This window comes from Arctopsyche grandis, chromosome 8, assembly GCF_051622035.1.
Source record: "Arctopsyche grandis isolate Sample6627 chromosome 8, ASM5162203v2, whole genome shotgun sequence".
Taxonomy (NCBI): Eukaryota; Metazoa; Arthropoda; class Insecta; order Trichoptera; family Hydropsychidae; genus Arctopsyche; species Arctopsyche grandis.
Window position 1 is genome coordinate 32,613,718 of NC_135362.1, and position 23,950 is coordinate 32,637,667.

Genomic DNA, 23,950 nt, shown 5'->3' on the forward strand with positions numbered 1-23,950 from the left:
AATGATCCTCTTCAAAATACAACTGAATTTCCACAGGCCGGGAAATGGACCAAACCTTTAACCCGTCCTATATGTTTATATTTATTTCAAACGGGTCTACGTGACGAGACAGAATGTTAAATTACAGAAAACGCAAATATCGGAAGGCAAAGATCGAAAATCGAAAGATAAAAAAAAATGGTGCATGGTAAACGGTACATACTCACTTAATTTGCGCGAGTAGGATACAACAGGAACAAGAGGAAAAGGCTTTTCCTCCCATATAAATGTGCGCGCGCAGAATACGGGAGGAAAAGCATGTTCCTCTTGTTCCTGTTGTACCCTGCTCGCGTAAATTAAGTGAGTATGTACCGTTTACCATGCACTCTTTTTTTTTGATATTTCGATTTTCGATCTTTGCCTTCCGATATTTGCGTTTTCTGTAATTTAACATTCTGTCTCGTCACGGAGACCGATTTCAAACATGTGACCCCTTGACGTTGCTCGAATTGGGACGAAACAATTTTTTTGGGGAAAGCAAACACTACATTCAAAAAAATATTGACAATAAACAATAACTTAGTGGTCAACAACTACGGTAAACGGATTATTCCGCAAAAAGCGAACTCGCGCAAATCACTAAAATCTCGATCACGGAACATGTGGCACTCGAGTTCTCGTTAGTACAATATTCGCGTGATTGCTTTCGATTGATGAAATTTTTGAGTGCCAGATGTTCCGTGATCGAGATCGCTTTTTGTTGCGGTACACCGAACTAACAACTACATATAATGTTTCCATAAAATTTTATGATTAGCTAAAAATGCTGGTAGTTTGTATTATTTACACTGGCAATACTTTTTATCTGTCAGAGGCCGGGCGTTTGTTTATAGGTTAAGTAAGTTATCTCGCTTACATTTCAGCTAGAAAAGATACAATATATTTTATAATCCACATACATTTTTCAGTATTCGAAATCAGTTTGTCACATCACGAGTTGAAAATATGCTAACCAGAAACGTTAAGAGTCTCTTCAGAATAAACCATCGCCTATTTTCTGTACAAGTGAGCAACGAATTAGTTCAAGGTTTTCGAACTCAAGAAAGCAATCCAGTTAGTATTGAATATTACAATATTGTCTGTTATCTTATTTTCATGTTGATTTTAATATAAAATTTATATTTGTTTAAGCTTCAACATGACTATGGTCACTGTGGGCAATTTTATACGATGAGTCCTGAAAAGCGCAACATATTATTTAAAAATGGTGGTCTACCGGTGACCTATCAAAGGCAGGCGAAAACTTTCACAGAAGCGTGCCTTATGGTTAGAAAGCCTGCTATTGAAATTATGAACATCATAGACAAATCTGATTTGTCAAAACCTGCAAATAGAATCGTCATTTGTATCCTTTTTATTTAAAGATTATAACGACTATGTAAATAATTGAAAAAAAAAATACATTGCGTTCGAAAATTTATTTCTTAACTAAAATTTAAGATGGGAAACTTGGAACAGGAAAATCACTGGTACTAGCACACGTTATTCACTACGCTCATGAAAAAGGATTTTTATTAGTTCATGTACCTTGGGGTAGTAATATTATTATTGCTGTTATTATTATTGCTATTTTTTTTGTATTCTATTGTATTTCAAATTTTAAACTATTTTGACAGTCTCCGACTGGTTGAGAAGATTATTATATCACAGGGAAATCACAAATTCACCTACACGAGAAGGTCTCGTTGATCTTCCAATTGATGCGGCAAAGTGGCTTATTCATTTCAAAACCCAAAACAATGCAATTTTAAAAACTGCAGATGTGAGCACTGTGCACAATTATATCGCTAATACTCAACCCTTTGCCCGCGGCAATAAATATAGCGAACAAGTCCTGTACGCGGCACCTTTTTCACGAATTTGGCAATCGAGCTTTCGACCTTAAATACAGATTTTAATATTTACTCAAGTAACCAGATATATTAATTAACACAAAGTATTATTTTAAACAATAAAATACATAGTATATCTCGTAGTTTTGGCTTAATTGTCAAATAATCATTCTTCATACAATTGAGACGTATCGTCGCCATTGCTCAACAGACGTGACGTCACATAAACGAGGTTTCAGTATGGTTCCACAAAAAACTCATTTTGACTGGTATATATTCATTTTAAGCAAATTGAATAGACGGCATTGAACTTTCAGTAATATATTCAACCAATTTTGAAGCTTAAAACAGTTGAAATAGGCGCATATAAGGCTCAAAATGCCGTACAAAGTTCAGAAATTCTATGGAAGAAAGCCGCGCTACAGACTTGTTAGAAGACGGCCGCGGGCAAACGGTTAAAAAACACACATATGAATCTTTAAATTTTTAATTCAATTCAACTACACACATTTTAGCTTCCTATCTCTAAAGAATATGTGTGGAGTAAACGTGAAGTTACTCCGAAGGGGTCACATTTGACAGATTTAATTGAACTCGGAATTGAAAGAGTGAAATATGCGAATGATATAGTTGTAGCATTGATCGAAGAAGTCAAAATTCTATCTACAAAAAAAGCGTAAGCACACATCATTTTATTGCAGACTTGAATTGTCTCGAATTTATTTATACTTTAAAATTTTATTTAAATTGTAGGATCAAGACATTTGTTGCTATAGATGGATTTAATACATTTCTTGCCCCCGACTCGAAACTGAGGGTCAAAACTAGAAGGCACATAACACCTAAAGAAGTCACTCTAACACACGCATTTATGAACGCTACTACAAACGATTGGGTATTGCTATTTATTTTTATTGTGAATATTTTTATACAAGCTCTAATCCTTTTTATAAACTTTTTATAAATATTTTTAGTGCAATGCCATAATCACTGTTGTTGTCGATGAAATGGCTGTTTATAAGAAAGTCGAAGGTTATTATCCTAGATACTTACTGGGGAAAGAGGTAAAACATATACAAATATTTGTAATATTTCTTAATACCATACCATTCATTTGACACCTATTCAATTCCAGGGCTTCGAGCACATGGATCCTTTCATTCCAATCGAAGTGGAAAACTACAGCGACAAAGAATACTATAGTTGTATGAATTATTACAGAGATAGACTTTGGATTCGAGACCACCCTGATGCAGAAACAGAACTTGCATTTACAACAGCTAAAAACCCCTACAATCTAATGATTTACACTGCCTCGCTGTAATCAACATATATTCAAGATAAACTACCTGTATTTTACAATGTATTTTAAATAATCACTGGTCGATAACCAGTCTAGACAGAAACAAATCGAATAGCAAATAAAAATAAAAAAACCTTATGAAATGTAACACGTTTATATTATTATTTAAATATAAATAAAAATGTATTGAATCAATAAATAAATTAAATTAAATAGATGCACGATACATATTAATTTATAATTTATAGTACAACAGGGCCTCGTTAAAGCCTTTCAACGTATTTGGAATACCGGCAGCTGACATTTTAAGAGCACCAGCCTCAGCCTTGTGATTCTTCTCCAACAAATCTGCAATAGCCATATCGACGGTATAATCACAAGTATCTGTTGGAGATTTTATCGAGTCTATCTTAAACAGGCAATTCACTAATTTTGGATACAACTTTGTTTTAATCAAACAGGAGAACAATCTTTTGTTTAAAATTTCCAAAAATAACTGATCGCTCAAAAAGTCCTCGTACATCCGTAGATCCTGAGAAAAACCAAAAATACGTCATACTTCAAACCGTATTTACATAATTCATTTTATATTGTTTCAAATAACCTTTATTTCCAATGCAATGGCCGGTAAAACAGTACGGTGCACCTCTTTATCTGACGACAATAAACACAACCACAATTTTCCGACTATGTTATCTGTGTCATTCTTTGACACTATCCATGAGATGTCCTAAAGGATTTTAAATGTATACATATACAAATATCAAAACAAATATGAAACTTTCCACAGTGTGATTAAAGTACCTCGGATGGAATAGCTTGTTTGCTCATCAGAAGCTTCAACAGTGGAATGTTTTCGTCGATATTTTCATTTTTGTTTATCAACTTCATTATTAGTTGCACGTGTGGAGTTTCATTTTTACTAAAAATAACATATTACGCATACAAATACGAGTATAATCGGAGCAATTATAAAATTAAAAACAATATAAAATCAATTACTCTTCCTCGACAGTAGACAATGGCCACATATTGATCAAATCAACGAGCGCTTTTAATTTTTCCCAATTTGTATCACCTTCAATGAGCGTTTTCATAACGTTCACTCTTTCTGATGATTCTACTATGTTGAAATCTACATACAGAAAAGGATATCGATCGAATTTCACACGCAAACTCTATACAATACATATTTTCTTACAATAAATACCTTTAAAATTATCAAAAGTTTCCTGATCCCATGTACAGGCTATAAGTTCCCATGATATTCTCTCCAGCAACTCAACATCGGCATGATCTGACTTCACCTGAATATTCAATTAACAAAGTTTTACATATATTTTCAATGAATAATATTTAAAATTAACCAACCGTATAGAGCGACATAAGTTCTAATCGTTGCTTGGAAGATAATAAAGAACTGCTTGAATATATTTTCATTTTATCTAATACTTCAGATGATATTGTTATGTTTTCACGTCTCATTTCCAATAAACATTTAGTAATACGACCTAAAACACTAAATATAAAAATATATATATATATACATATGAATAAATATTTTATATAGAATCAAACATATTTAAAAGGTTGTGGCTATTTGCAGGTACTATATCTGCGACAGGCGCGTGAACTTATAATCCGATTATAATTTCTTACATTTAATGTATGCTAGACTTGTTTAATCAATCGTTCATTATACATGAGGCAAATAAATTTCGCACGTTATTATAATAGATTTATATCATTTAGCTAGTTCGCGGCTTGTACTTGTATGTAGGTATTATACGTTGTATATGATAGTAATTTTCTAACAATTAATTATACTAACTAATTTGGATTATATTTTTTACTCTACGTCACTTTACGAGTTCGAACTAAATTTTAAGAGGTTTAAAACAAAATTTTAACAGTAAACACGCTGACAGTGACAGTTCACGCGCATGCGCAGAAGGCTTTGCGCCTGTCGCAGATATAGTACCTGCAAATAGCCAACAATTCGCAGATATAGTACCTGCAAATAGCCAATAATTCGCAGATATAGTACCTACAAATAGCCACAACCTATTTAAAAATCATTATTAGATACCTTGAAGTCAATTCTTTGTTTTCTATGGTGAATGTTAATAAGTCGTTAACGGTCATTTCATCATCAAGGCATTTCATAAGAACGAACAATTCTTTCATTGGGAAATTATTATCTAATAATAATTCTACCAGAGGACACAACATCGATGACCATATTCCTCGAGAACATTCTATATTTCTATAAGAAAAATTGGATGTACATACATATATATATATATATATATATATACATACATTATAATATTTGACTGTTCAATATGAAAAAAATAAATAAAAGAAAACCTCCAAATTCGAGACGATACAAAATTGTTATTTCTTATTACAGTTTTTACTGTATCAGAGTGGAAATTTTCTAAAAATTTACCCCAACGTGTTATTTTTATGCCGACGTCTTCCCAACTAACACACACCTCTCTATTAAATAAAAAAATAGATGATAGGTACAACAAAACTAATTGCATATAAATAACACATTGATTGAAACTTACACTTGTTTGCTTTTTATATTGATATTTTCATTATTGCTATGCTCGTGTTGACAATAGTCTGCAGTTTGAAAAGCAATTTGAATCCTTGTACTTGGAGGTAATCTGAAAATAAGGAAAGCTTCATTTTAGATCAACCCCTATGACTTTTATATATTTCTAGAGGACTTGTCGTTTATTAACTTTTCCAACGCTATAGTCCCGAAAAGAATTTCTTTAGTATATGATAGCATATCGTCTTGGTTCAATTTACTGAAATAACTTAAACATTCTCTATGCTGTTGCATCCATTTTTTACTCGTCTGAATACTTTCTGGTATCTGAAATGTGATGTATTCAAATCGACTGTTCCTCGAAAGTTCATCAATATATAATTCATAACAAAAACACATACATTGAAAAAGTAATGCAGTAACCACGTGCTATAAAATTTGCTGGAGTTAAAGTTGAAGTTGAAACAAGTGGGCAGATTTCGTAGAAATTTAGTAACAACGCCAATATTATCTTTGGTTAGAAGAGTCAGCGCATAATCGGAAAATTCGTCTTGAGAAGGTCCATTTATTATATATTTATAATTTAAGCCTGCAAAATTATATCATACGATTAGTAAATACCTTTTTTTCAAAATTGTAAATCAAAATAACTATGAATACCTGAACAAGCTGATTTGCATTTCTTTATCAACTTAAGGTGCTCTTTAGCATTTAAACCGTGAATCAAATATCGACTATTCATATTGCTGATCAATGTTAAATATAATATTAACGTATTATGATCTCTGCCGTCTAATTTAGTCCACACTTCATTATTGAAACTAAAAAGAAACATATGTAATTTAAACAATCTTAATTAAACATTACATTAAACTTCTGTTAAAATAAAACATTTACCGTTCTAAAATATTTTCCATATCTCCAGACAACTGACTTAATAGATTTTCATCAGATATTACCAAGTTGCAGTTAGCAAAGCCTATATTTTCGTGATGTAAAATAACATACGAAAGGTAGTTTACAATAACATCTTGCTTCGGCACATTGTATTTTTGGGAGAGTTTAACGGCTAATTCAAACATTTCCTTATTGTAAGTTCTACAATATAAATAATATAAATGTAGAGAGTGAATGATACTAACTTTTAATACAATAATCAATAATTGAAATATATTTTTTATATAAAAACTCGGCATACTTGGAAATATTTAAAATCATAGTTTTTCTATATAAATCATCCTTTGCAAATAATTCAAGGTCAATAGGACAACCGTTTTTAATAAGATTCTTCGCCTCAATTAATTGATCCATGGTGTTTTTACAATTTAGTAGTCCTTTAACAGCTTCATTCTGATCTTCATCACATTGACTTTGAGCAAACTTTAGCATTTCAGATATTAACTACAAAACAATAAACATATAATAACAGTTTAAAGTACATGACTACATCAAAAATAACACAAAATCCAAACATATGTACTTTAATAGGACTTTGAATGAATGCATCGTCCGGTAAGTTGTGCTGATTGATGTAATTCATCAAACAATAAAAATACAAAATGGTATGTAAGGTTCGGATATCCAACTGAATGTTGTTAAGATATTTGGAGAACCCTGAAGAGTGGCACGTGCTCAGCAATTGTGATAGGCAATAGGCCGTATCTTCCGACAGTGTGTATTCAGCACACTGAACCAAAGCTGTGACATGAACGCAATAAAATAAGAACGCATAAATATATGATTGTAGTGAATTAATCAGTGAACAAGAGTCAACCTTCAACAATGGCCAGCTCGGAGCTGCCGTACTTGATGCAATCCTGCAGCAAATTGTTTCTGATCAATGCGTGCAACATCACCAGCTGCGGATCAAAGACATCCGGCGTTGAAAATTTGTTATATTGAGTGGCTAAATGAGACACATGACAATCTTTATGCAGATGAGCGTAGAACATATGACATGCTAGCTTTCCGTTGTTTTTATTCTGCAATTCTGGATAGACTGATTTGCTACTGTCAGAAGTCCAACTATAAATTGAATTCACAATTATTACTATATACCATTATTATATTAATTTTTAACAATTTTGGAAAGTTACCCAAAATTAAGTGCATTTTTCCAAGACTTTTTATCGCCCAATGCAGTAAGAGGTTTTTGGATATATTTTTCTACAACTGTAGTGATGACCCTGTTTTCAACAATGGGCTGCAAAACAAAACGTACTTATTTAATCATCGATTAAACCAAAGAAAAGAAGAATATAACAAAAATATACTTACAGATGTTAAAGCGTCAAGGTAATCATCTTCAGTGGACTCCATACTATCTTGCAAATTGACATGTCTTGTATTCACATTTTTAGTAATATTAACAATGTTATTAATTTCTGACTGCAATATCTCCGATTCGACAGACGATCTAAAATTGTATGAAAATATTCAATGAAATAAAAAATTTATTGATCCAAATCAATACCGATTTAACTGTACATTGAGAAAAATACTTTGTATCTTAAAAAAAATGTTTGTGCATTATTTTCGGTGCATTAAACAATCCCGTATTGTACATTGAATAAAATATTTTGGCATTAAAAAGTGACCATTATTAAAATATGAAACGATCATTTGAAAAAATAGATTTTAGCATTAGAATATATACAAAAAGTGGCAATTGTCAACTGTCATAAGTGTTTGCTTTTTTTTCTCACTAGTGAAATTATAATCTCACTAATGAAATATAATCTCACTAATGAAATGTAAATAATAAATAAATAAAACCAACCCTAACTTAACCTAACCTAACCAAGCCATAAATAAATAAAACCTAACCAAACGTTGGTTCGTATTTTGGTATTCGCGACGTTGCCGATACAGTTCATTTTAATGCACATTTTATCCACTTTTTAAGTAGCAAATATTTTTTTCAATGATCAAAGCAAACTTTCTAATGCAATCCGTCATTTAGAAATGCACACAATTTTTTTGTAATATACAGAAACTTTTTTTAATGTACAAAAATTTTTTAAATGCACATTCATTTTATAAAATAGACGCTTAAATTGTTTCCAAAATATACAATAAAAAAAAAAAAAAAAACCTTATTTGAAGAAGAGTTTCTATATGCTGAGCGTCGCAATGTAAAAGTGCGAGATCAATCAACTGGTGTCTCAAAGGCAGGTCGGCTAATGATGCATCCATACCGAGGTGCTGTGCGGCTGCAGCAGCGTGAGCAGCAGAGGGTCCTTCACTCACAGAAATGAGACGTTTCCCAAGTTTCTTTGCTTCCTCGTAATCTTCCCTCTCGATTGATTTAATAGCACACAATGATACGATAACAATCTCCCTACGTAAAAAAAAAACTTTCCTTAAACCACAATATGTGCTGATGTGTATCCAGTAGCGTCGCTAGGCCCGTGCGGGGAGTGCAGTCTGCACCGGGTTACACCAAATTGTTCAAATTGAAAAACACTAATTCGACATATTCGTTGTATGACGGTCCTCGAGCGGCTACACGCCTCTTGCGATTTCTGTATATATACAGCTTTCTGTATTTATACAGCTACCGCGAAATACGGCTGGTGTATCTATATATAACATCAAATATGAGCCATAATTGGCTTTTGTTCGAATTCCTGAGAAATCAGAGTATGTACATACTACATACCTAAAGGTAAGAAGGTTAATTGATTCAGTCAGAAACAACGTATGAACTTAGCTTCTCTTTTGGCGCTTTTCTCTCGTGAGTCATGACAATTAACAAATATTAATAATCAATATAAATATATTTTTCAGGTGAGACCACCCCTAGCGACGCCACTGGTGTATCAAATTTTTAATTTATTACCTTTTCTTTTCATCTTCTTTGACAGCTAATAATTTTGCAAGTTTTAATACCTTGTCTACATATCTATAAGCGTTTTCATCGAAATCAAGACATTCTTCGATAAGTTCAATGGACGGACATGACCTCACTGCGAAAAAATGAATTAAATTAAAAATATATACATACATAAATTACTATGCAAAATTTATATGACAAATATTACCTTTTACTGGTAGAATGCTGAGCTCAAAATCATTAATGATTTTTAAAGCTAAAATAAGATTCTTCTCATATTGAATGTCAGAATTTTCTTCTTTGATTAGCTGCAGACATGCCCTAAAATTAACAACAATATTTATAATAATTTTAAATATTTTAATAAAATAATAATAATCAATCAAAACAACTAACCATGAGAAATCTAAAGATCGGTCATTCAAATTCGACGCAGAATTAAAATATTCTTTTGCAGACTTAAGAACGAGTTCTATACTTTTCACAAATGGAACCCTATGAGTCACGTTAATTTTGTAAGGTAATTTATTTTTACCAACACCTAATGACCGGGATTCTGTAGGTGAAGTTGGCGATAAATTGGTCATTTGGCATGTCAATACTTGTTCAGCTGACATTATACTCAATTTGTTAGAAGAAGACAACATTGCAGAGGCAAATATCTATCAACAAAATTTGGTTTTAATTACATATATAATACATACACTACCAAAAACAAATTTAAATAGGTATTTTTTTGATAAACTTCATATTTATATTATACCTCGTGGCACAGTTCATTATCTTCATACGCGAATATCAAAGAATGTAGTTGTAAAAGATCTGAAAGTAGTTCATTCCAATCCGCACCGTTTGTCTTGGATGTGCTAAATATTATAAACACAATGGATTAAGTGTCAGTGTGTCTAATATTTTATAATAAAATGAAACACATACGTTGTATCGTGAGCTGTGCGTTTTAACAGATCCTGCATCTCTTCTGAATTACCAATTATTTTTCTTAATTCACAATACGAAATATGAATACCATGATTTTCCATAAGTTGACATGCATTCAGGTATCTTTCCATTTCATCTAAAACTTTTATCAGGTGCGAAGGAGTTATACTATCGTCGCTAAAAAACAAAAAAAACATATACACTGGACGGACTTGTGTTGGTTACGACATATTTCCCCCTCCATTCAATGTAATGCTCTATAAGTTGCAATGCGCACGCACAGTCAGGCAGACACGTGAAATCAGTCACTCGAGCCCACTCATACAAAGCAACCGTCGGCACGCAACATATAGAGCAAGCCAGGAAAGTGTACCTTATCATACAATAAATGTGAGACAAAGAGAAGAGAGACTTTAATTATAACATTCTGAATCCTGAACGCAACCCTCACACACATTCAAACATGGTCCTTCGAACAGGGTAGTTCAATCCCAAACACATACTGCAATAATACACACATTATTAGAAAAATAAAATAAAATATTAAAACCTCGCTTCCGGTAGTGCTTCTAATATATCAAAACACAGAGAAAGGTTATTATTATCTTCTTGAGACAAGAAACTGTCTTCAGCCATTATTAAGCATTGTTGAACGTTTATTTCTAGTATGGTTGTACCTTGAAACACCTAAAATGAAAAAATATATACATATATACATATGTGTATGCTGTTTAATAATCAAATAATTACTATAAACCACATTAAAGATGCATACCTTCAGAGCAAGATTTAAATTTTTCAAGCTGAGGTTTAAAACATACTCTCTTAATAATGTTTCTTTTAAACCCGGCACTGACGATAATTTAGTACACCTCTCCAAATATGGGAATAATAAAGTTTTCATATCATCTAAAATTGTTTCTTCGTTTGTCTTAAAACAAGGGATGAGATTTGAAATATGGTTGGAAAATGTACATACAAATCCATAAAAAATTATCTATATTTCACTTCTTACTTGCGACATGAGTAAATTTTCCACTTCATACTGAGAATAATTTTCCAATTGTTTCAACGATATTTGCTCAATATTGATGTCGTACAATAGAATGTCTAGCGTGGTCAGCAAAGAATAAAGGTTTTCAAGACCGGGTACATTTTTTTCAATTGCGAATCCTATCAATAGAAGTGAAACGCCGGATAGACCACACATCTCTTCAATTTGATGAGCACGCGCTAAATACCATTCCGTCAAATTGGAAGACGGCAGAATCAATTCAACACCATCGACATTATCTTCGATTTCCAACTCATCCATTTCAACGCCACTCCAAATAGATCTACGAGTAGTTTGTGGAAAATTCAATAGTGAAAATTCTCAAAAAAAATCAATATAAACTTGTGTATTCCGTACCTAAAGATATCCTTTTCGCACCAGTCTGCTTGTCGGTTTAGTTTTCGATACAAATCGTTCGAATCGTGCAAATTATAAGATGGAAGTAAAGATTTATAACTCAATGGGTCCAAAGTTTCCGGTAAACTTTGTAAAACCAAAAGCTGAAGACTGATGTCACACAAATGAGGCCACAGACATATTAAAGCTTCGACTCTTCCCTCTTTAGCAAACTCAATTGCACTTCTACAAATCGTATTAATACGTAAACGATTGTATTCTTCAGCAGAATATGTAGAGCTTTCACACTTGATTATGGCCTACAAATATAGTATTATTAAAATGTTTAAAGTGAAAATTTTGCCTTTATTTGTTTAGAAAATCTTAGATCAAACCAACCTTATAAATATCCAAGCGATCCAAATAAAATAGCATTGAATATCTATATCGTAGTATATCTGATGTATGAACAGACAATTCTTCGAGTGTTATTTCATTCCAAAGATTTTTTTCTGTAAATGTTTTTTTGTCCACTGTAGATGTAATACCTTAAAAACAAATTTGTATAATAAAAATGAGCGTTTTAAAAATACTAATACAATAAATAAAATTCAAATAAAATAAATACTTTTAAAAATTTCCTTATTAGTCAACTTCAAACCGAATTCCAATAATTCTCTTGCCGCAGACAAATTTTCAGGAACTCTATCGCAACATTGTTGAATAACCCATATTTTTTTCGAAACCTTATTCTGAATAGTAAATATTATAAATGAAAATTAATCTAAAATATCACTAAATATATAATGGAAACAGTTTTTATTGATAAAATTACCAAATAGTCTTTAATACTTTGTGTTGAAACCACAGATGTTCTCCATCGTTGTTGATAGACTAAATCACTGTCTAATTCATATTTTTGAGCTAAAAGCAGTGCTTCTTCATAATCAGCATTCTCTATCTACAATATAATAAACGCAATTTTACAACTAAAATGTAAAATTGTAATTTATATTTAGTACATATACAATAAAAGTAATACTTTTCTCAAGTATAAATCATCAGGCGTAGTACTTTTCAAACACAATAATCTATAAATTCTAGACAATAAATGGAGCTTTTTCGGTTTAGGTTGAAACCTTTCCATATCTGTAATTATATATAAAATTGCTCTAATAGTTTCGCTCGTCCAATTTGCAAAAGATATTTTTTCATCTTCATCGTCGTCAGCATTTTCATTGTCTTTCAGTTCTTTAACGTTAACAGAGTCATTCTGAAACATATAACAACTTACATTATAAACAAATTCATTTATTATATGTATACGTATATCAAATCATTAAAAACACGAACTTCTGTATCAGATTTTCTCCTTAATCTATTAGCAGAAATTAGCACAGCTTCACATTCCATGGACAGAAAACTATTGTCAAATGTATGAGAAATCTGAAATAATAACGTTACGTACGATGTGTAAAAAAATAACACGTTACTTCACATGGGTTCAAATGAAATAATAAACGTTGTGGCTATTTGCAGGTACTATATCTGCGACAGGCGCAAAGCCTTCTGCGCATGCGTGTGAACTGTCACTGTCAACGTGTTCACTGTTAAAATTTTGTTTTAAACCTCTTAAAATTTATTTCGAATTCGTAGAGTAAAATATATATAATCCAAATTAGAAATTTATTTGCCTCATGTATGTGGGATTGGTATGAATGAGAATATTTTAAGTTGGCAGGCCTGGCGTCGCTTTGCGCGTCACTCGAGCAATGGTCGAGCCCGAAGCGAACACATTAAACGAGTTGCGTAAAGACTTTGACTTTGAATATCCTCCCGCACACATTCATGGATCCCATATGTATAATGAACGATTGATTAAACAAGTATAGCATACATTAAATGTAAGAAATTATAATCGGATTATAAGTTCAGAAGCCTTTGCACCTGTCGCAGATATAGTACCTGCAAATAGCCACAACCAATAATAAAAGTTATACCTGAGGATGGCCTTGTAAAAACACAGGTTTATCACCGAGCATTGTATGCATATCTTTAATATTGCATATGCTAACCGATCCATTTATACGCGAAACTATTATTTCCTGTAATAAATATAATAATTATAAACGTAATACAATAATGAAGAGTATTCAATTGAGTTAAAATTGATTGTTCACTGAAAATACCTCATCAGTCCACCAACTGATATCAATCGGAGTGTATTCAGATAAGTCATCTGGGACGGGCCATATTTTTTGTTTTTTACTGTTTACGGCTAAGGGATTCGGAAGGTCGTAGCTCGGTTGTTCCATAAGATTCCAAAGTTTTATAAGTTTGAGAATAGGTAACTGCCAAAATGATAACGATCCATCGGCATGTAAACAAGCGAGTGTTGATCCATTAGATGATATAACAGCTTTTATAATCACACTCTGTAATACGGCATGGATTTATTTAATATTAGGCTTAATAAATTCGATTAAAGACGGAATGAAAGTTAAAACAAACCTGTTTTGTTTTTTTCCAATTGAATAAATAATTAAAAAACCACGTTGCTAAAGAGATAGGTTGCTGTTTATCATAGTTTACTGATAATTTGTAAAACGGCGGATCATTTAAAAGACGCCATCCTCTAATCCCATAAATCGTACTGTTTGAAGTTTCCTAAAACGCGTTTGAAATAAATAAAAAAATCTAAAACGCATTTTAATTTGATTTTTATGATGCATCAACAAATTACTTCTACAGAAGAAGGTAGACCAGAAATGAATAGCATATTGTGATGGCTATGATACGCTACAGTGCTAGCACCTCCGTCAAAGTTGAATTTGTGATTTAGTTTAAAACCATCAGTAGGAGAAATGAAAAAACTTCTTAAGCTGCCTTTGTAATCGATCAAAATCAATTCACAGGACCTAAATTCAAAAAATAGTACATAAAATCATTTCAATGTCACAATATTCAAGTATAACATATACGATTAAAATTCACCATTTCTGTTCCATCACTCTATTTGTGAGAAAAATAATACCAGCCAAAGCGTGTGTAGTATCAGTACATTGCATATCTAATGGTTGAGAGCAATCTGCCGGAATGTTAAATAAATTGGTGGCTAGTAAATCGTAAAAGCTGACTTTGCCATTGCTGTGAGATATAGCGAGTAACGAGCAATCAGGACTCCATGCCATTTTACGCCATTGAGGATTTGGATCTCTGGGTACTGCCAGACAAAACTATATATTAATTTTAAATTGTATATGCAAAACAATTTAAAATGCGTAATTTGAAAATATTATACCTCCTGTTCTGGCGACAACGTTTGAAAAGTTGCCTCTCTTTGTACGTATTTCGAGAACTGTATCTTGAAGAACCGCAACAACCTTCCCATCGTCTCCCAAACATATTTGCCACGATTGTAACTGACTGATGAAGCTAAAAAATAAACCATAATTGACATGTGCTGTTTCATCATTGATCTTAATTCGAAAAGTATTTGAAAGCATTACTTGGACAGATAATCCACCAAGGTTAGTTCCGGTTTCAACAAATTTAAAATTCTATTAACAGATTGCTTTGAATAAGGTATTACATTGTTGTCCCCTCTCTAAAATTGAACAAAAACGACATTTCATTATGCTTGAAGCTTTGTAACTATTGGTTTATGTGTCAACCATAGTTATGAAAACTTGTGTTTACATATAAAGAGACACAAATTGCACAATAATAAAAAAAATAGTACAATTATAAAATACAGTCAAAATCAATTCACTGACAAATAAATCAGGATCTGGTTTCCATTCGGAATAGATGAACAGCTCATATAGAATACTAGAAAGATCGTCCGACATTTCGACCCATCTGACGTAGCCCAACTGTCACTGTCGAACTGACGTGCACTGTCAACAGACCGCAACTACTCATAACACAGCCATACACACAAATGCAAATTTAGCATTTAAAAAATCTGTAAATCAGTTATTTATCGACAAATAAGCTCAATTTCATATTTATCTAAAACGACCCAAAATTTATTTCTACTATATCTACAGAATCAAATTATTATTTTGTTCGAAGTCATTTTATTTTTAATATATGTAGATTATGGGATCTATCGAGAGTTCAGTGATTATTCCGCAATAAGCGATTTCATTTCAAGTGACTATAATCTTGATCACAGAACATCTGGCACCCGAAAACTCCATCAATCAAAATCTACCCACTCGAGACATTGTATTGTTGCGTAGGGGTGGGTGGAGGATCCAAGTAAAAGGCCAAAGTCGCTTCACAGCATTTATTGGTGATTAAAGAGATATGCACCGCCAGTGCTCCGTCCAGAATGTCTTGATATGGTGTAGGCGGGGTAGGTAAGTGTTGACCGTATCCCAGCCTAACGAAACACTGTTGTGCTAGTTTTATAAAGTTTTATTGTTTGCCTATGGTTGTACAAAGGTATGGTATTTGTGGGCAAAAGTATGTCGTTCAGCGGTCTCTGGATATGGTAGAGTGTCGCTGGCTCGGCATTCAGCTATGTTCAGAAGGTCTCTGGATGCGGCAGTGTGTTGCTGGCTCGTTGTTCGGCTATGTTCGGAAGGTCTCTGGATACGGCAGTGTGTTGCTGGCTCGTCCGGCTGGTTGATCTTCCAAGTCCGCGTAGTGTAGTGGTGGCTGGTCAGGAGCTGTATGTCGACGCTTGCTGCTGTGGGTCGACTGGCGTTGTTTGGGTTGTACCTCCTTTTATAGTGTTTCTGGAATGCTTGGTGGAAGTGGTTGTTGATGCGTACGTGCATTTGGTTGTTGATGCGTACGAGCATTTAGTTGTTGATGCGTACGAGAGGAATGCACTTTTGTCGAGGCGTAGAATTTTCTGGAATGATGGGCGCCGTTCCGCTCGATGTAGTTTAATGGTGGCGGCGTGTTTCGACCGTTTTGGTTCCACTCGACTGGTAGGGGCGTTCCGCTTGAGTTTAATATAATGACTGCAGGTGTACGACGTCTGGTTTTCGGGAATGTAGTTTGTTGTTGCGGAATATTCTCGAATGTTTCGATGACGATGACGACGACGAGATTCCTACATGGCTCTCCGGTGAGTGTTAGCGATGTGTGTGATTTTGTGGGAATCTTGATGTGTTGGAGTCTATTGACTCGATGGCGTCGTTGTTTGTCCGGTTGTGCTGGAGAAAGTTGTCTCGACAGCGGGTCTTGTGTTGCATGCCGGTCCAAGTCTTGTTCTCTACCAGGTTGCTTATTTTGGGCGAGCTGCGTTGGTAGTGAAGGTTTGTGATGGCTTGGATGGTGCTGTTGTGCAGGCTGCTGTGTTCTGCGTGGAGTCATTCGCGTGACTGTTTTGCTGGCTGTGCTGGAGTTAGTTGTCTCGGCAGCGGGTCTTGCGTGAAGAACGTTGGTTGACGAAGTGCGTTGAGTGCTGGTCTTCGTTGGTTGTGCTGGAGTTAGTTGTCTCGACAGCGGATCTTGCGTGAAGAACGTTGGTTGACGAAGTGCGTTGAGTGCTGGTCTTCGTTGGTTGTGCTGGAGTTAGTTGTCTCGACAGCGGATCTTGCGTGAAGAACGTTGGTTGACGAAGTGCGTTGAGTGCTGGTCTTCGTTGGTTGTGCTGGAGTTAGTTGTCTCGACAGCGGATCTTGCGTGAAGAACGTTGGTTGACGAAGTGCGTTGAGTGCTGGTCTTCGTTGGTTGTGCTGGAGTTAGTTGTCTCGACAGCGGATCTTGCGTGAAGAACGTTGGTTGACGAAGTGCGTTGAGTGCTGGTCTTCGTTGGTTGTGCTGGAGTTAGTTGTCTCGACAGCGGATCTTGCGTGAAGAACGTTGGTTGACGAAGTGCGTTGAGTGCTGGTCTTCGTTGGTTGTGCTGGAGTTAGTTGTATCGACAGCGGCTGTGTTGTGTTGGAGCTAGTTGGCTCAGTGGCGATTTGTTTCGCCGGTTGTGCTGGAGTGGGTTGACTCAACAGCGGGTTGTGTTGGTAGCTGGTCCATATGTACTTTCACACCATGTTACTGTTGCGGTCGTTACAATGGTAGTGAAGGTTTGTGACGGTCTGGACGGTGCTGTTGTGCAGGCTGCGGCGTCCTGCATGGGCTCATCGAGGTGATGAATCATCGAAGGTGTGATGAGCGGTGCTGGCGGATCAACAGTAGTGGATCCATTTGGTTGTTGTCTCCGGGTTGCGTCTTGTTGTGGCGAAAGCTGCGGAGTTGTTTGACATGGTCACTAGTTGTGGGGACATGTAGCGGACTGCGTTTGAAGTCTGCGTTGAGGGCTGCGTTGTAGACTGCGTTGTAGGCTGCGGTTGCGTGAAGTCTGCGGTTGCATGAAGCTTGCGGTTGCGTGAAGCTTGTGGTTGCTCGAAGCTTGCGGTTGCGTGAAGGCTTCTGGCTGTTGCCTTGTCGTGGTGTTTGTTGGCTGCTTTGTAGGCTGCGCTGTGGGCTGCTATGTAGGCTGCGCTGTGGGCTGCTATGTAGGCTGCGATGTGGGCTGCTATGTAGGCTGCGATGTGGGCTGCTATGTAGGCTGCGATGTGGGCTGCTATGTAGGCTGCGCTGTTGACTGCTGTCGTGGCGGCTGTTGGTTGTTGTGGAGGCTGCACTGTGGGCTGCCGTGTTGACTGCGCTGTTGACTGCTATGAAGGCTGCGTAGTTCTAAGATGGGGTCACCAATGTAGGCGGGGTAGCGATGTGTTGACAGCGCTGTTGAATGATCAGAAGGTTGCGTAGATCACGTCGGGGTCACCAATGTAGGCGGGGTAGCGATGTGTGTTGACAGCGCTGTTGGATGATCAGAAGGTTGCGTAGATCACGTCGGGGTAGTACCAATGTAGGCGGGGTAGCGACGTGTTGTCAGCGCTGTTGTTCGACTATGTTCGGAAGGTCTCTGGATACGGCAGTGTGTTGCTGGCTCGTCCGGCTGGTTGATCTTCCAAGTCCGCGTAGTGTAGTGGTGGCTGGTCAGGAGCTGTATGTCGACGCTTGCTGCTGTGGGTCGACTGGCGTTGTTTGGGTTGTACCTCCTGTACAGACTCCAGGGATGTTCAACTCGAGAGCACCCCGGAAGTCGTTTTTCTGAGATAGCTAGTGGTAAGCTTGGGCGGGGCTGGTTTCCTCAAGGTGCCTTCCTTCGTCGTCGGTGGTCTGGTCTCTGCTGATGTCGGCTGCTCTGCTATGTCCCTTTCTCCTTCGTAATGTGCGTGGGATGCGTGATGTGGAAAAAGGGGGGAAATTGTAATAATGAAAACAGGTTGTAATTCTGTTTGTATGGTGACTGTATTTTATATTTATATGTGTATACAGAGATCAAGCAGAGGGGACAGGGGGGAGGGAGACCGTCGTGAAATTAGCGCGCACGTGTTCGAGAGGTTATGATAACCTCACTCCTCACGTGACTACGTGATCTGACTTCGACGAAGAAAGACCAGGATTTCCTCACTTCTCACCGGACGTATACTGAAGCTGTACTTCCAGTATCGTCTGCCGATCCAGGCTGAGCTGATCGGGACTCGGTGGTGGGAACAAACTTGGTAGCGAACAGAGATGTTCACTCGACCGAAGCGGAAAACGAATAGGAGGCGGGGACGCGCGCTCGGCGCCGATCTCCCTCCAAAACGGCTCCTTTGGTCGTAACGCCACGAAAGCTGACCATGAAGACTTGGTCGGAACATACTCCCCCCGTTGGAAGTCAGAGGATCGAATTCCAAAACAAACAAGAATTAATGGTGCACAAGCGACTAATGAAATACACAAAAACCAAGCAAATAAGCAAAAAAATAACAACAAAATAAAAAACAACACAACAAAATAACCCAGTCAGCAAACAAAATAACATTAGTCCACCGTCAGTTTCCCATCCTACATAAGCAGCTGACTAAGCCGGCAAGAAACAAACAAAAAATAGACAAACAAACAACCAAAACACCAACAAATAACCAACACCAATGCTAGGTAACAATATTGTTCAACCGTTATATGTCCCAATCTATCCTGATAGCTCCATTACAAAGCACCAATCAAACCAACAAGAGAAGCATAAAAGAAAAGCAACTCAAAAACTTAAGTTAAAACACATAAACTGAATCCACAACACAGATACAAACAACGCGCCAACTTTAATGTGGGACGTTATGAACGTTCGCCACACCGTTGCACAAATTCACTGAGTGCTGCTCGACTGGCAGTCGAGCTACTCGCCGGACTGCTCGCTTGGTGTTGCTGATGGAGGAGTAGTAGGACCTACTCCTGTGCCCCTGTCTGCCAGGGGCCGCTGCTGCATGTGCTGGTGTGGTAGCACCCTCGCTCCGGGCTGATCGACCAGATCCTCCTGTTGTTGTGCAACTAGTGGTGCGCCAACTAGGAACTGGCCAGGAGTTATGGGAGCTGGGTTGGGAAGGTCGAAAGATGTGAGGGTTAAAGGGCGCGGGTACATTGCGCTTCGGCAAGCGGAATCTTCGTTCCGCGTAAATACGCGATTCGTCCAGGGGACGCGTAACTGTCTTGACTGGACGTCTCGCGCCAAAACAAGATAACGGATCACGACCCGTTGTGTGATGGCAATTCCGAGAATCGCTTGAAACTGTGGGCGCTTCTAGAGAGCCGCCCAATATCCAGCCGAAAGCTGTATTCATCATCGCGATGCGTCCTCCTCTGTCACCGCGTGACTTGGAGGGAACTAAAATGGTACGTTTGCCATTGCGTAATATCGCATGATAGGTGTCGCTGCCTATCACCATATCCACTGTACCGGGAATATCGAAAGACGGATCGGCAAGTGGGAGATGAAGCGGCAAATGGCTCCGAATCTCGGACACGTTGCGCGATGGAAGTTGATTCGCGATCTCGGGCATGATTGCGCAATCGAGATCAACACTGGAGCCCTGATTGGGGATGCGCGGTAGAATTCGAATTACCGCGCCACTAGTAATGGACGTCCTATTTGAACCTATTCCTACCAGGTTGACGTCCATCCTTTTCGACTTTAAGGCGAGTCGCCTTCTTAAGTCTTCAGATATGAGGTTGAGTTCGGAGCCGTTATCTAACAATGCTCGAACCTTGTGCGAACGCCCATCTCCGCCGCGAACTTGTACTTCCACGGTGGATAACAGGACAGTTCGGGCGTGAGAAGGCGATACGCGTCTCACCGAGTGTAAAACCAACGATGATTTTACGGGTTTGGCGTTCTCTGATTTCTTGGGGCTCCGATAATGTTTGGCCTTATTTGAAGGCGAAGTTTGGTATGGAGTTGAGTCATGCAACATGGTGTGATGGGCATGACCGCATTTGAAGCATCTCTGCTTTGTTTGGCACGCGTGAACTATGTGCCCTGGTCTCAAGCAGTTGAGACATAGTCGACGTTTTATGGCGTTCGACCTACGCTCATCACCGCTCATTTGGCGGAATGATGGACAGGCTAGCAGAGAATGACTTCCGCTGCAACTGATGCAGGAGGGGCGTTCCCTCCTCACATGCAGAACTGCTGCCTTCGGATTCGTAATGGTTCTTGGTCGAGGATTCGACTCGCCTTTTAAGACGAAGTCGGCATTTGCCATCGATTGGCACTGGCACGTTAGAAAATGCATTATTTTGCTAAACGTGCAGTCTTCATACTTGGGAGTCTGAAGCTCCCATTGCAGAAGTGTACTCCGGTCGAGTTTTCTGGTGATAAACATCACCAGAATCTCGTTCCAGGTCTCGACCCGGACGCCCAAGTTAACGAGCGCACGTACATGCATGTTGGCATCATCTATGAGACGACGCAGACTGACGTGATTGTTGCTCACGACTGGCTCGGCTTCAAGCAATGCCTGAAGGTGATACTGAACAACAATTTTTTTGTTGTTATAGCGTTGATCCAAAATGGACCACGCGCTCGTAAATGCATTTGAAGCTAATTCCAGGCCGTCAACTAAACGTTGGGGCTCTCCTTTTAGGCTTCCTAGTAAGTATTGGAACCGGGCGATTTGCGAACTCTCGCCGGCCATAGCGGCCAAGAAGCGTTGTGAAAAAAGCGGCCAATTTTGGACGTTGCCTTCGAAGGTGGGCAACTCCAAACGGGGCAATTTTATTGCCGAATTTGATTGCGGTACAGGTGACATTGTGAGGTTAGCGCCATCTAACGGTGAAGCGCTCAATTGCGGCTCACGCAAATTGATTGCTTCGGTGCATCGCACGAAGGCGGCCATATGCTCCCTATCAAATAGGTCCACGACGGATTCGGAGGCCTGCGCCTCTTCTTGGTCCAGCTCGTTTATCTGAGCTTGGATCGCTTCGAATTCAGACAGTAATGGTCTGATTGTTTCGAGCCTGATTCTGAGCTCGAAGATGCTCAGATCGTCCCCCAATTGATTCGCGTTTCTCGTTAACCGAGCGCGAATTCTTTTCCGCGTATTTTTAAGCGTACTCAAAGACGCCATTATTGAAATGCGACGAAATCAAACAAAGGAAAAAATGGACGCGGGAAAAAACAAAATGGACGTTGACGACCAAAAAAAATAGCAACAACAACAGAAAAATGCTAATTACGACCAACCTGGATTCGACGACGTTGGAAGACCAGCTCTGAAGACATACGGAATCGAAGGACCAAATGTACAGACTCCAGGGATGTTCAACTCGAGAGCACCCCGGAAGTCGGTTTTCTGAGATAGCTAGTGGTAAGCTTGGGCGGGGCTGGTTTCCTCAAGGTGCCTTCCTTCGTCGTCGGTGGTCTGGTCTCTGCTGATGTCGGCTGCTCTGCTATGTCCCTTTCTCCTTCGTAATGTGCGTGGGATGCGTGATGTGGAAAAAGGGGGGAATTGTAATAATGAAAACAGGTTGTAATTCTGTTTGTATGGTGACTGTATTTTATATATATATATGTATATACAGAGATCAAGCAGAGGGGACAGGGGGGAGGGAGACCGTCGTGAAATTAGCGCGCACGTGTTCGAGAGGTTATGATAACCTCACTCCTCACGTGACTACGTGATCTGACTTCGACGAAGAAAGACCAGGATTTCCTCACTTCTCACCGGACGTATACTGAAGCTGTACTTCCAGTATCGTCTGCCGATCCAGGCTGAGCTGATCGGGACTCGGTGGTGGGAACAAACTCGGTAGCGAACAGAGATGTTCACTCGACCGAAGCGGAAAACGAATAGGAGGCGGGGACGCGCGCTCGGCGCCGATCTCCCTCCAAAACGGCTCCTTTGGTCGTAACGCCACGAAAGCTGACCATGAAGACTTGGTCGGAACACCTCCTTTTATAGTGTTTCTGGAATGCTTGGTGAAAGTGGTTGTTGATGCGTACGTGCATTTGGTTGTTGATGCGTACGAGCATTTAGTTGTTGATGCGTACGAGAGGAATGCACTTTTGTCGAGGCGTAGAATTTTCTGGAATGATGGGCGCCGTTCCGCTCGATGTAGTTTAATGGTGGCGGCGTGTTTCGACCGTTTTGGTTCCACTCGACTGGTAGGGGCGTTCCGCTTGAGTTTAATATAATGACTGCAGGTGTACGACGTCTGGTTTTCGGGAATGTAGTTTGTTGTTGCGGAATATTCTCGAATGTTTCGATGACGATGACGACGACGAGATTCCTACAATGGTATAAGTACCTCCTTATAAAAGACTCGGGGCATCTTCGACGTCCGATTACTTCCCCATCGTTTAGTCACGTACTCGGATATGCAGTCCCACGCTATCACGTTGTCAGTTCTAAGAACTCCACGGGAAAGCGACTGAGTGTCGTTACCACCGCCAAGCGCATTTGGAGGTCTCTCATTGTTTAGCCGACTTGCACTTAAGCCTGGAGATAATCCTTGAAACCAATTATACCGGCGGCTCCTTTTAGCATACGCTACAGTATTAACGAGAATTCGAATGCCAGCTGATCCGTGATCGAGATTTTAGTGACTTGTGCAAGATTGCTTTTTGCAGAATTAAGGTCTGTTCATACCTATCCAGCACAATCCGAATCCTGCAAGTATCCTGCAAGTACGGACAGTATTCTTTATTACATCCTATATGGACGCGCATGAATGCGCGAATGGAGTATGAATACGT

General features: G+C 38.0%; 2 protein-coding genes across 2 annotated transcripts; one reads left to right on the forward strand and one right to left on the reverse strand.

The window, feature by feature from the left end:
- The first annotated feature begins 765 nt into the window (after window positions 1-765).
- Window positions 766-3,401, forward strand: mRpS29 (mitochondrial ribosomal protein S29). The gene is made up of 9 exons (XM_077436922.1): window positions 766-877; window positions 948-1,092; window positions 1,171-1,384; window positions 1,480-1,572; window positions 1,656-1,801; window positions 2,387-2,547; window positions 2,625-2,766; window positions 2,846-2,935; window positions 3,007-3,401. Exons 2-9 carry the CDS (start codon window positions 985-987, stop codon window positions 3,193-3,195), a joined length of 1,143 nt encoding a protein of 380 aa, XP_077293048.1. The 5' UTR covers window positions 766-877; window positions 948-984; the 3' UTR covers window positions 3,196-3,401.
- Window positions 3,314-15,822, reverse strand: LOC143916031 (NBAS subunit of NRZ tethering complex-like). The gene is made up of 41 exons (XM_077436888.1): window positions 15,681-15,822; window positions 15,414-15,511; window positions 15,206-15,339; window positions 14,899-15,127; window positions 14,648-14,822; window positions 14,416-14,571; window positions 14,094-14,339; window positions 13,905-14,009; window positions 13,258-13,350; window positions 12,947-13,177; window positions 12,740-12,865; window positions 12,533-12,656; window positions 12,304-12,452; window positions 11,926-12,224; window positions 11,530-11,851; window positions 11,290-11,445; window positions 11,065-11,201; window positions 10,512-10,691; window positions 10,339-10,441; window positions 9,972-10,237; window positions 9,784-9,896; window positions 9,582-9,708; window positions 8,835-9,080; window positions 8,018-8,156; window positions 7,837-7,943; window positions 7,515-7,765; window positions 7,221-7,438; window positions 6,939-7,141; window positions 6,638-6,838; window positions 6,401-6,561; window positions 6,142-6,329; window positions 5,931-6,067; window positions 5,751-5,852; window positions 5,545-5,676; window positions 5,264-5,440; window positions 4,546-4,693; window positions 4,385-4,481; window positions 4,177-4,309; window positions 3,979-4,096; window positions 3,779-3,904; window positions 3,314-3,706 (listed from the first exon to the last, which is right to left on the reverse strand). Exons 1-41 carry the CDS (start codon window positions 15,753-15,755, stop codon window positions 3,410-3,412), a joined length of 6,825 nt encoding a protein of 2,274 aa, XP_077293014.1. The 5' UTR covers window positions 15,756-15,822; the 3' UTR covers window positions 3,314-3,409.
- Window positions 15,823-23,950: the final 8,128 nt, after the last annotated feature.

What these genes read in the sequence shown, in the direction of transcription:
- mRpS29 (XM_077436922.1), top strand. Translation starts at nt 985, where the DNA reads ATGCTAACCAGAAACGTTAAGAGTCTCTTCAGAATAAACCATCGCCTA. An exon ending in TGCAAATAGAATCGTCATTT is followed by an intron (nt 1,385 to 1,479) that starts GTATCCTTTTTA and finishes CTAAAATTTAAG; the next exon opens with ATGGGAAACTTGGAACAGGA. An exon ending in ACGCTACTACAAACGATTGG is followed by an intron (nt 2,767 to 2,845) that starts GTATTGCTATTT and finishes AAATATTTTTAG; the next exon opens with TGCAATGCCATAATCACTGT.
- LOC143916031 (XM_077436888.1), bottom strand. Translation starts at nt 15,755, where the DNA reads ATGTCGGACGATCTTTCTAGTATTCTATATGAGCTGTTCATCTATTCC. An exon ending in GAAGCACTACCGGAAGCGAG is followed by an intron (nt 10,692 to 11,064) that starts GTTTTAATATTT and finishes TTTGTTTTTTAG; the next exon opens with CGACGATAGTATAACTCCTT. An exon ending in CGCACAGCTCACGATACAAC is followed by an intron (nt 10,442 to 10,511) that starts GTATGTGTTTCA and finishes TATAATATTTAG; the next exon opens with CACATCCAAGACAAACGGTG.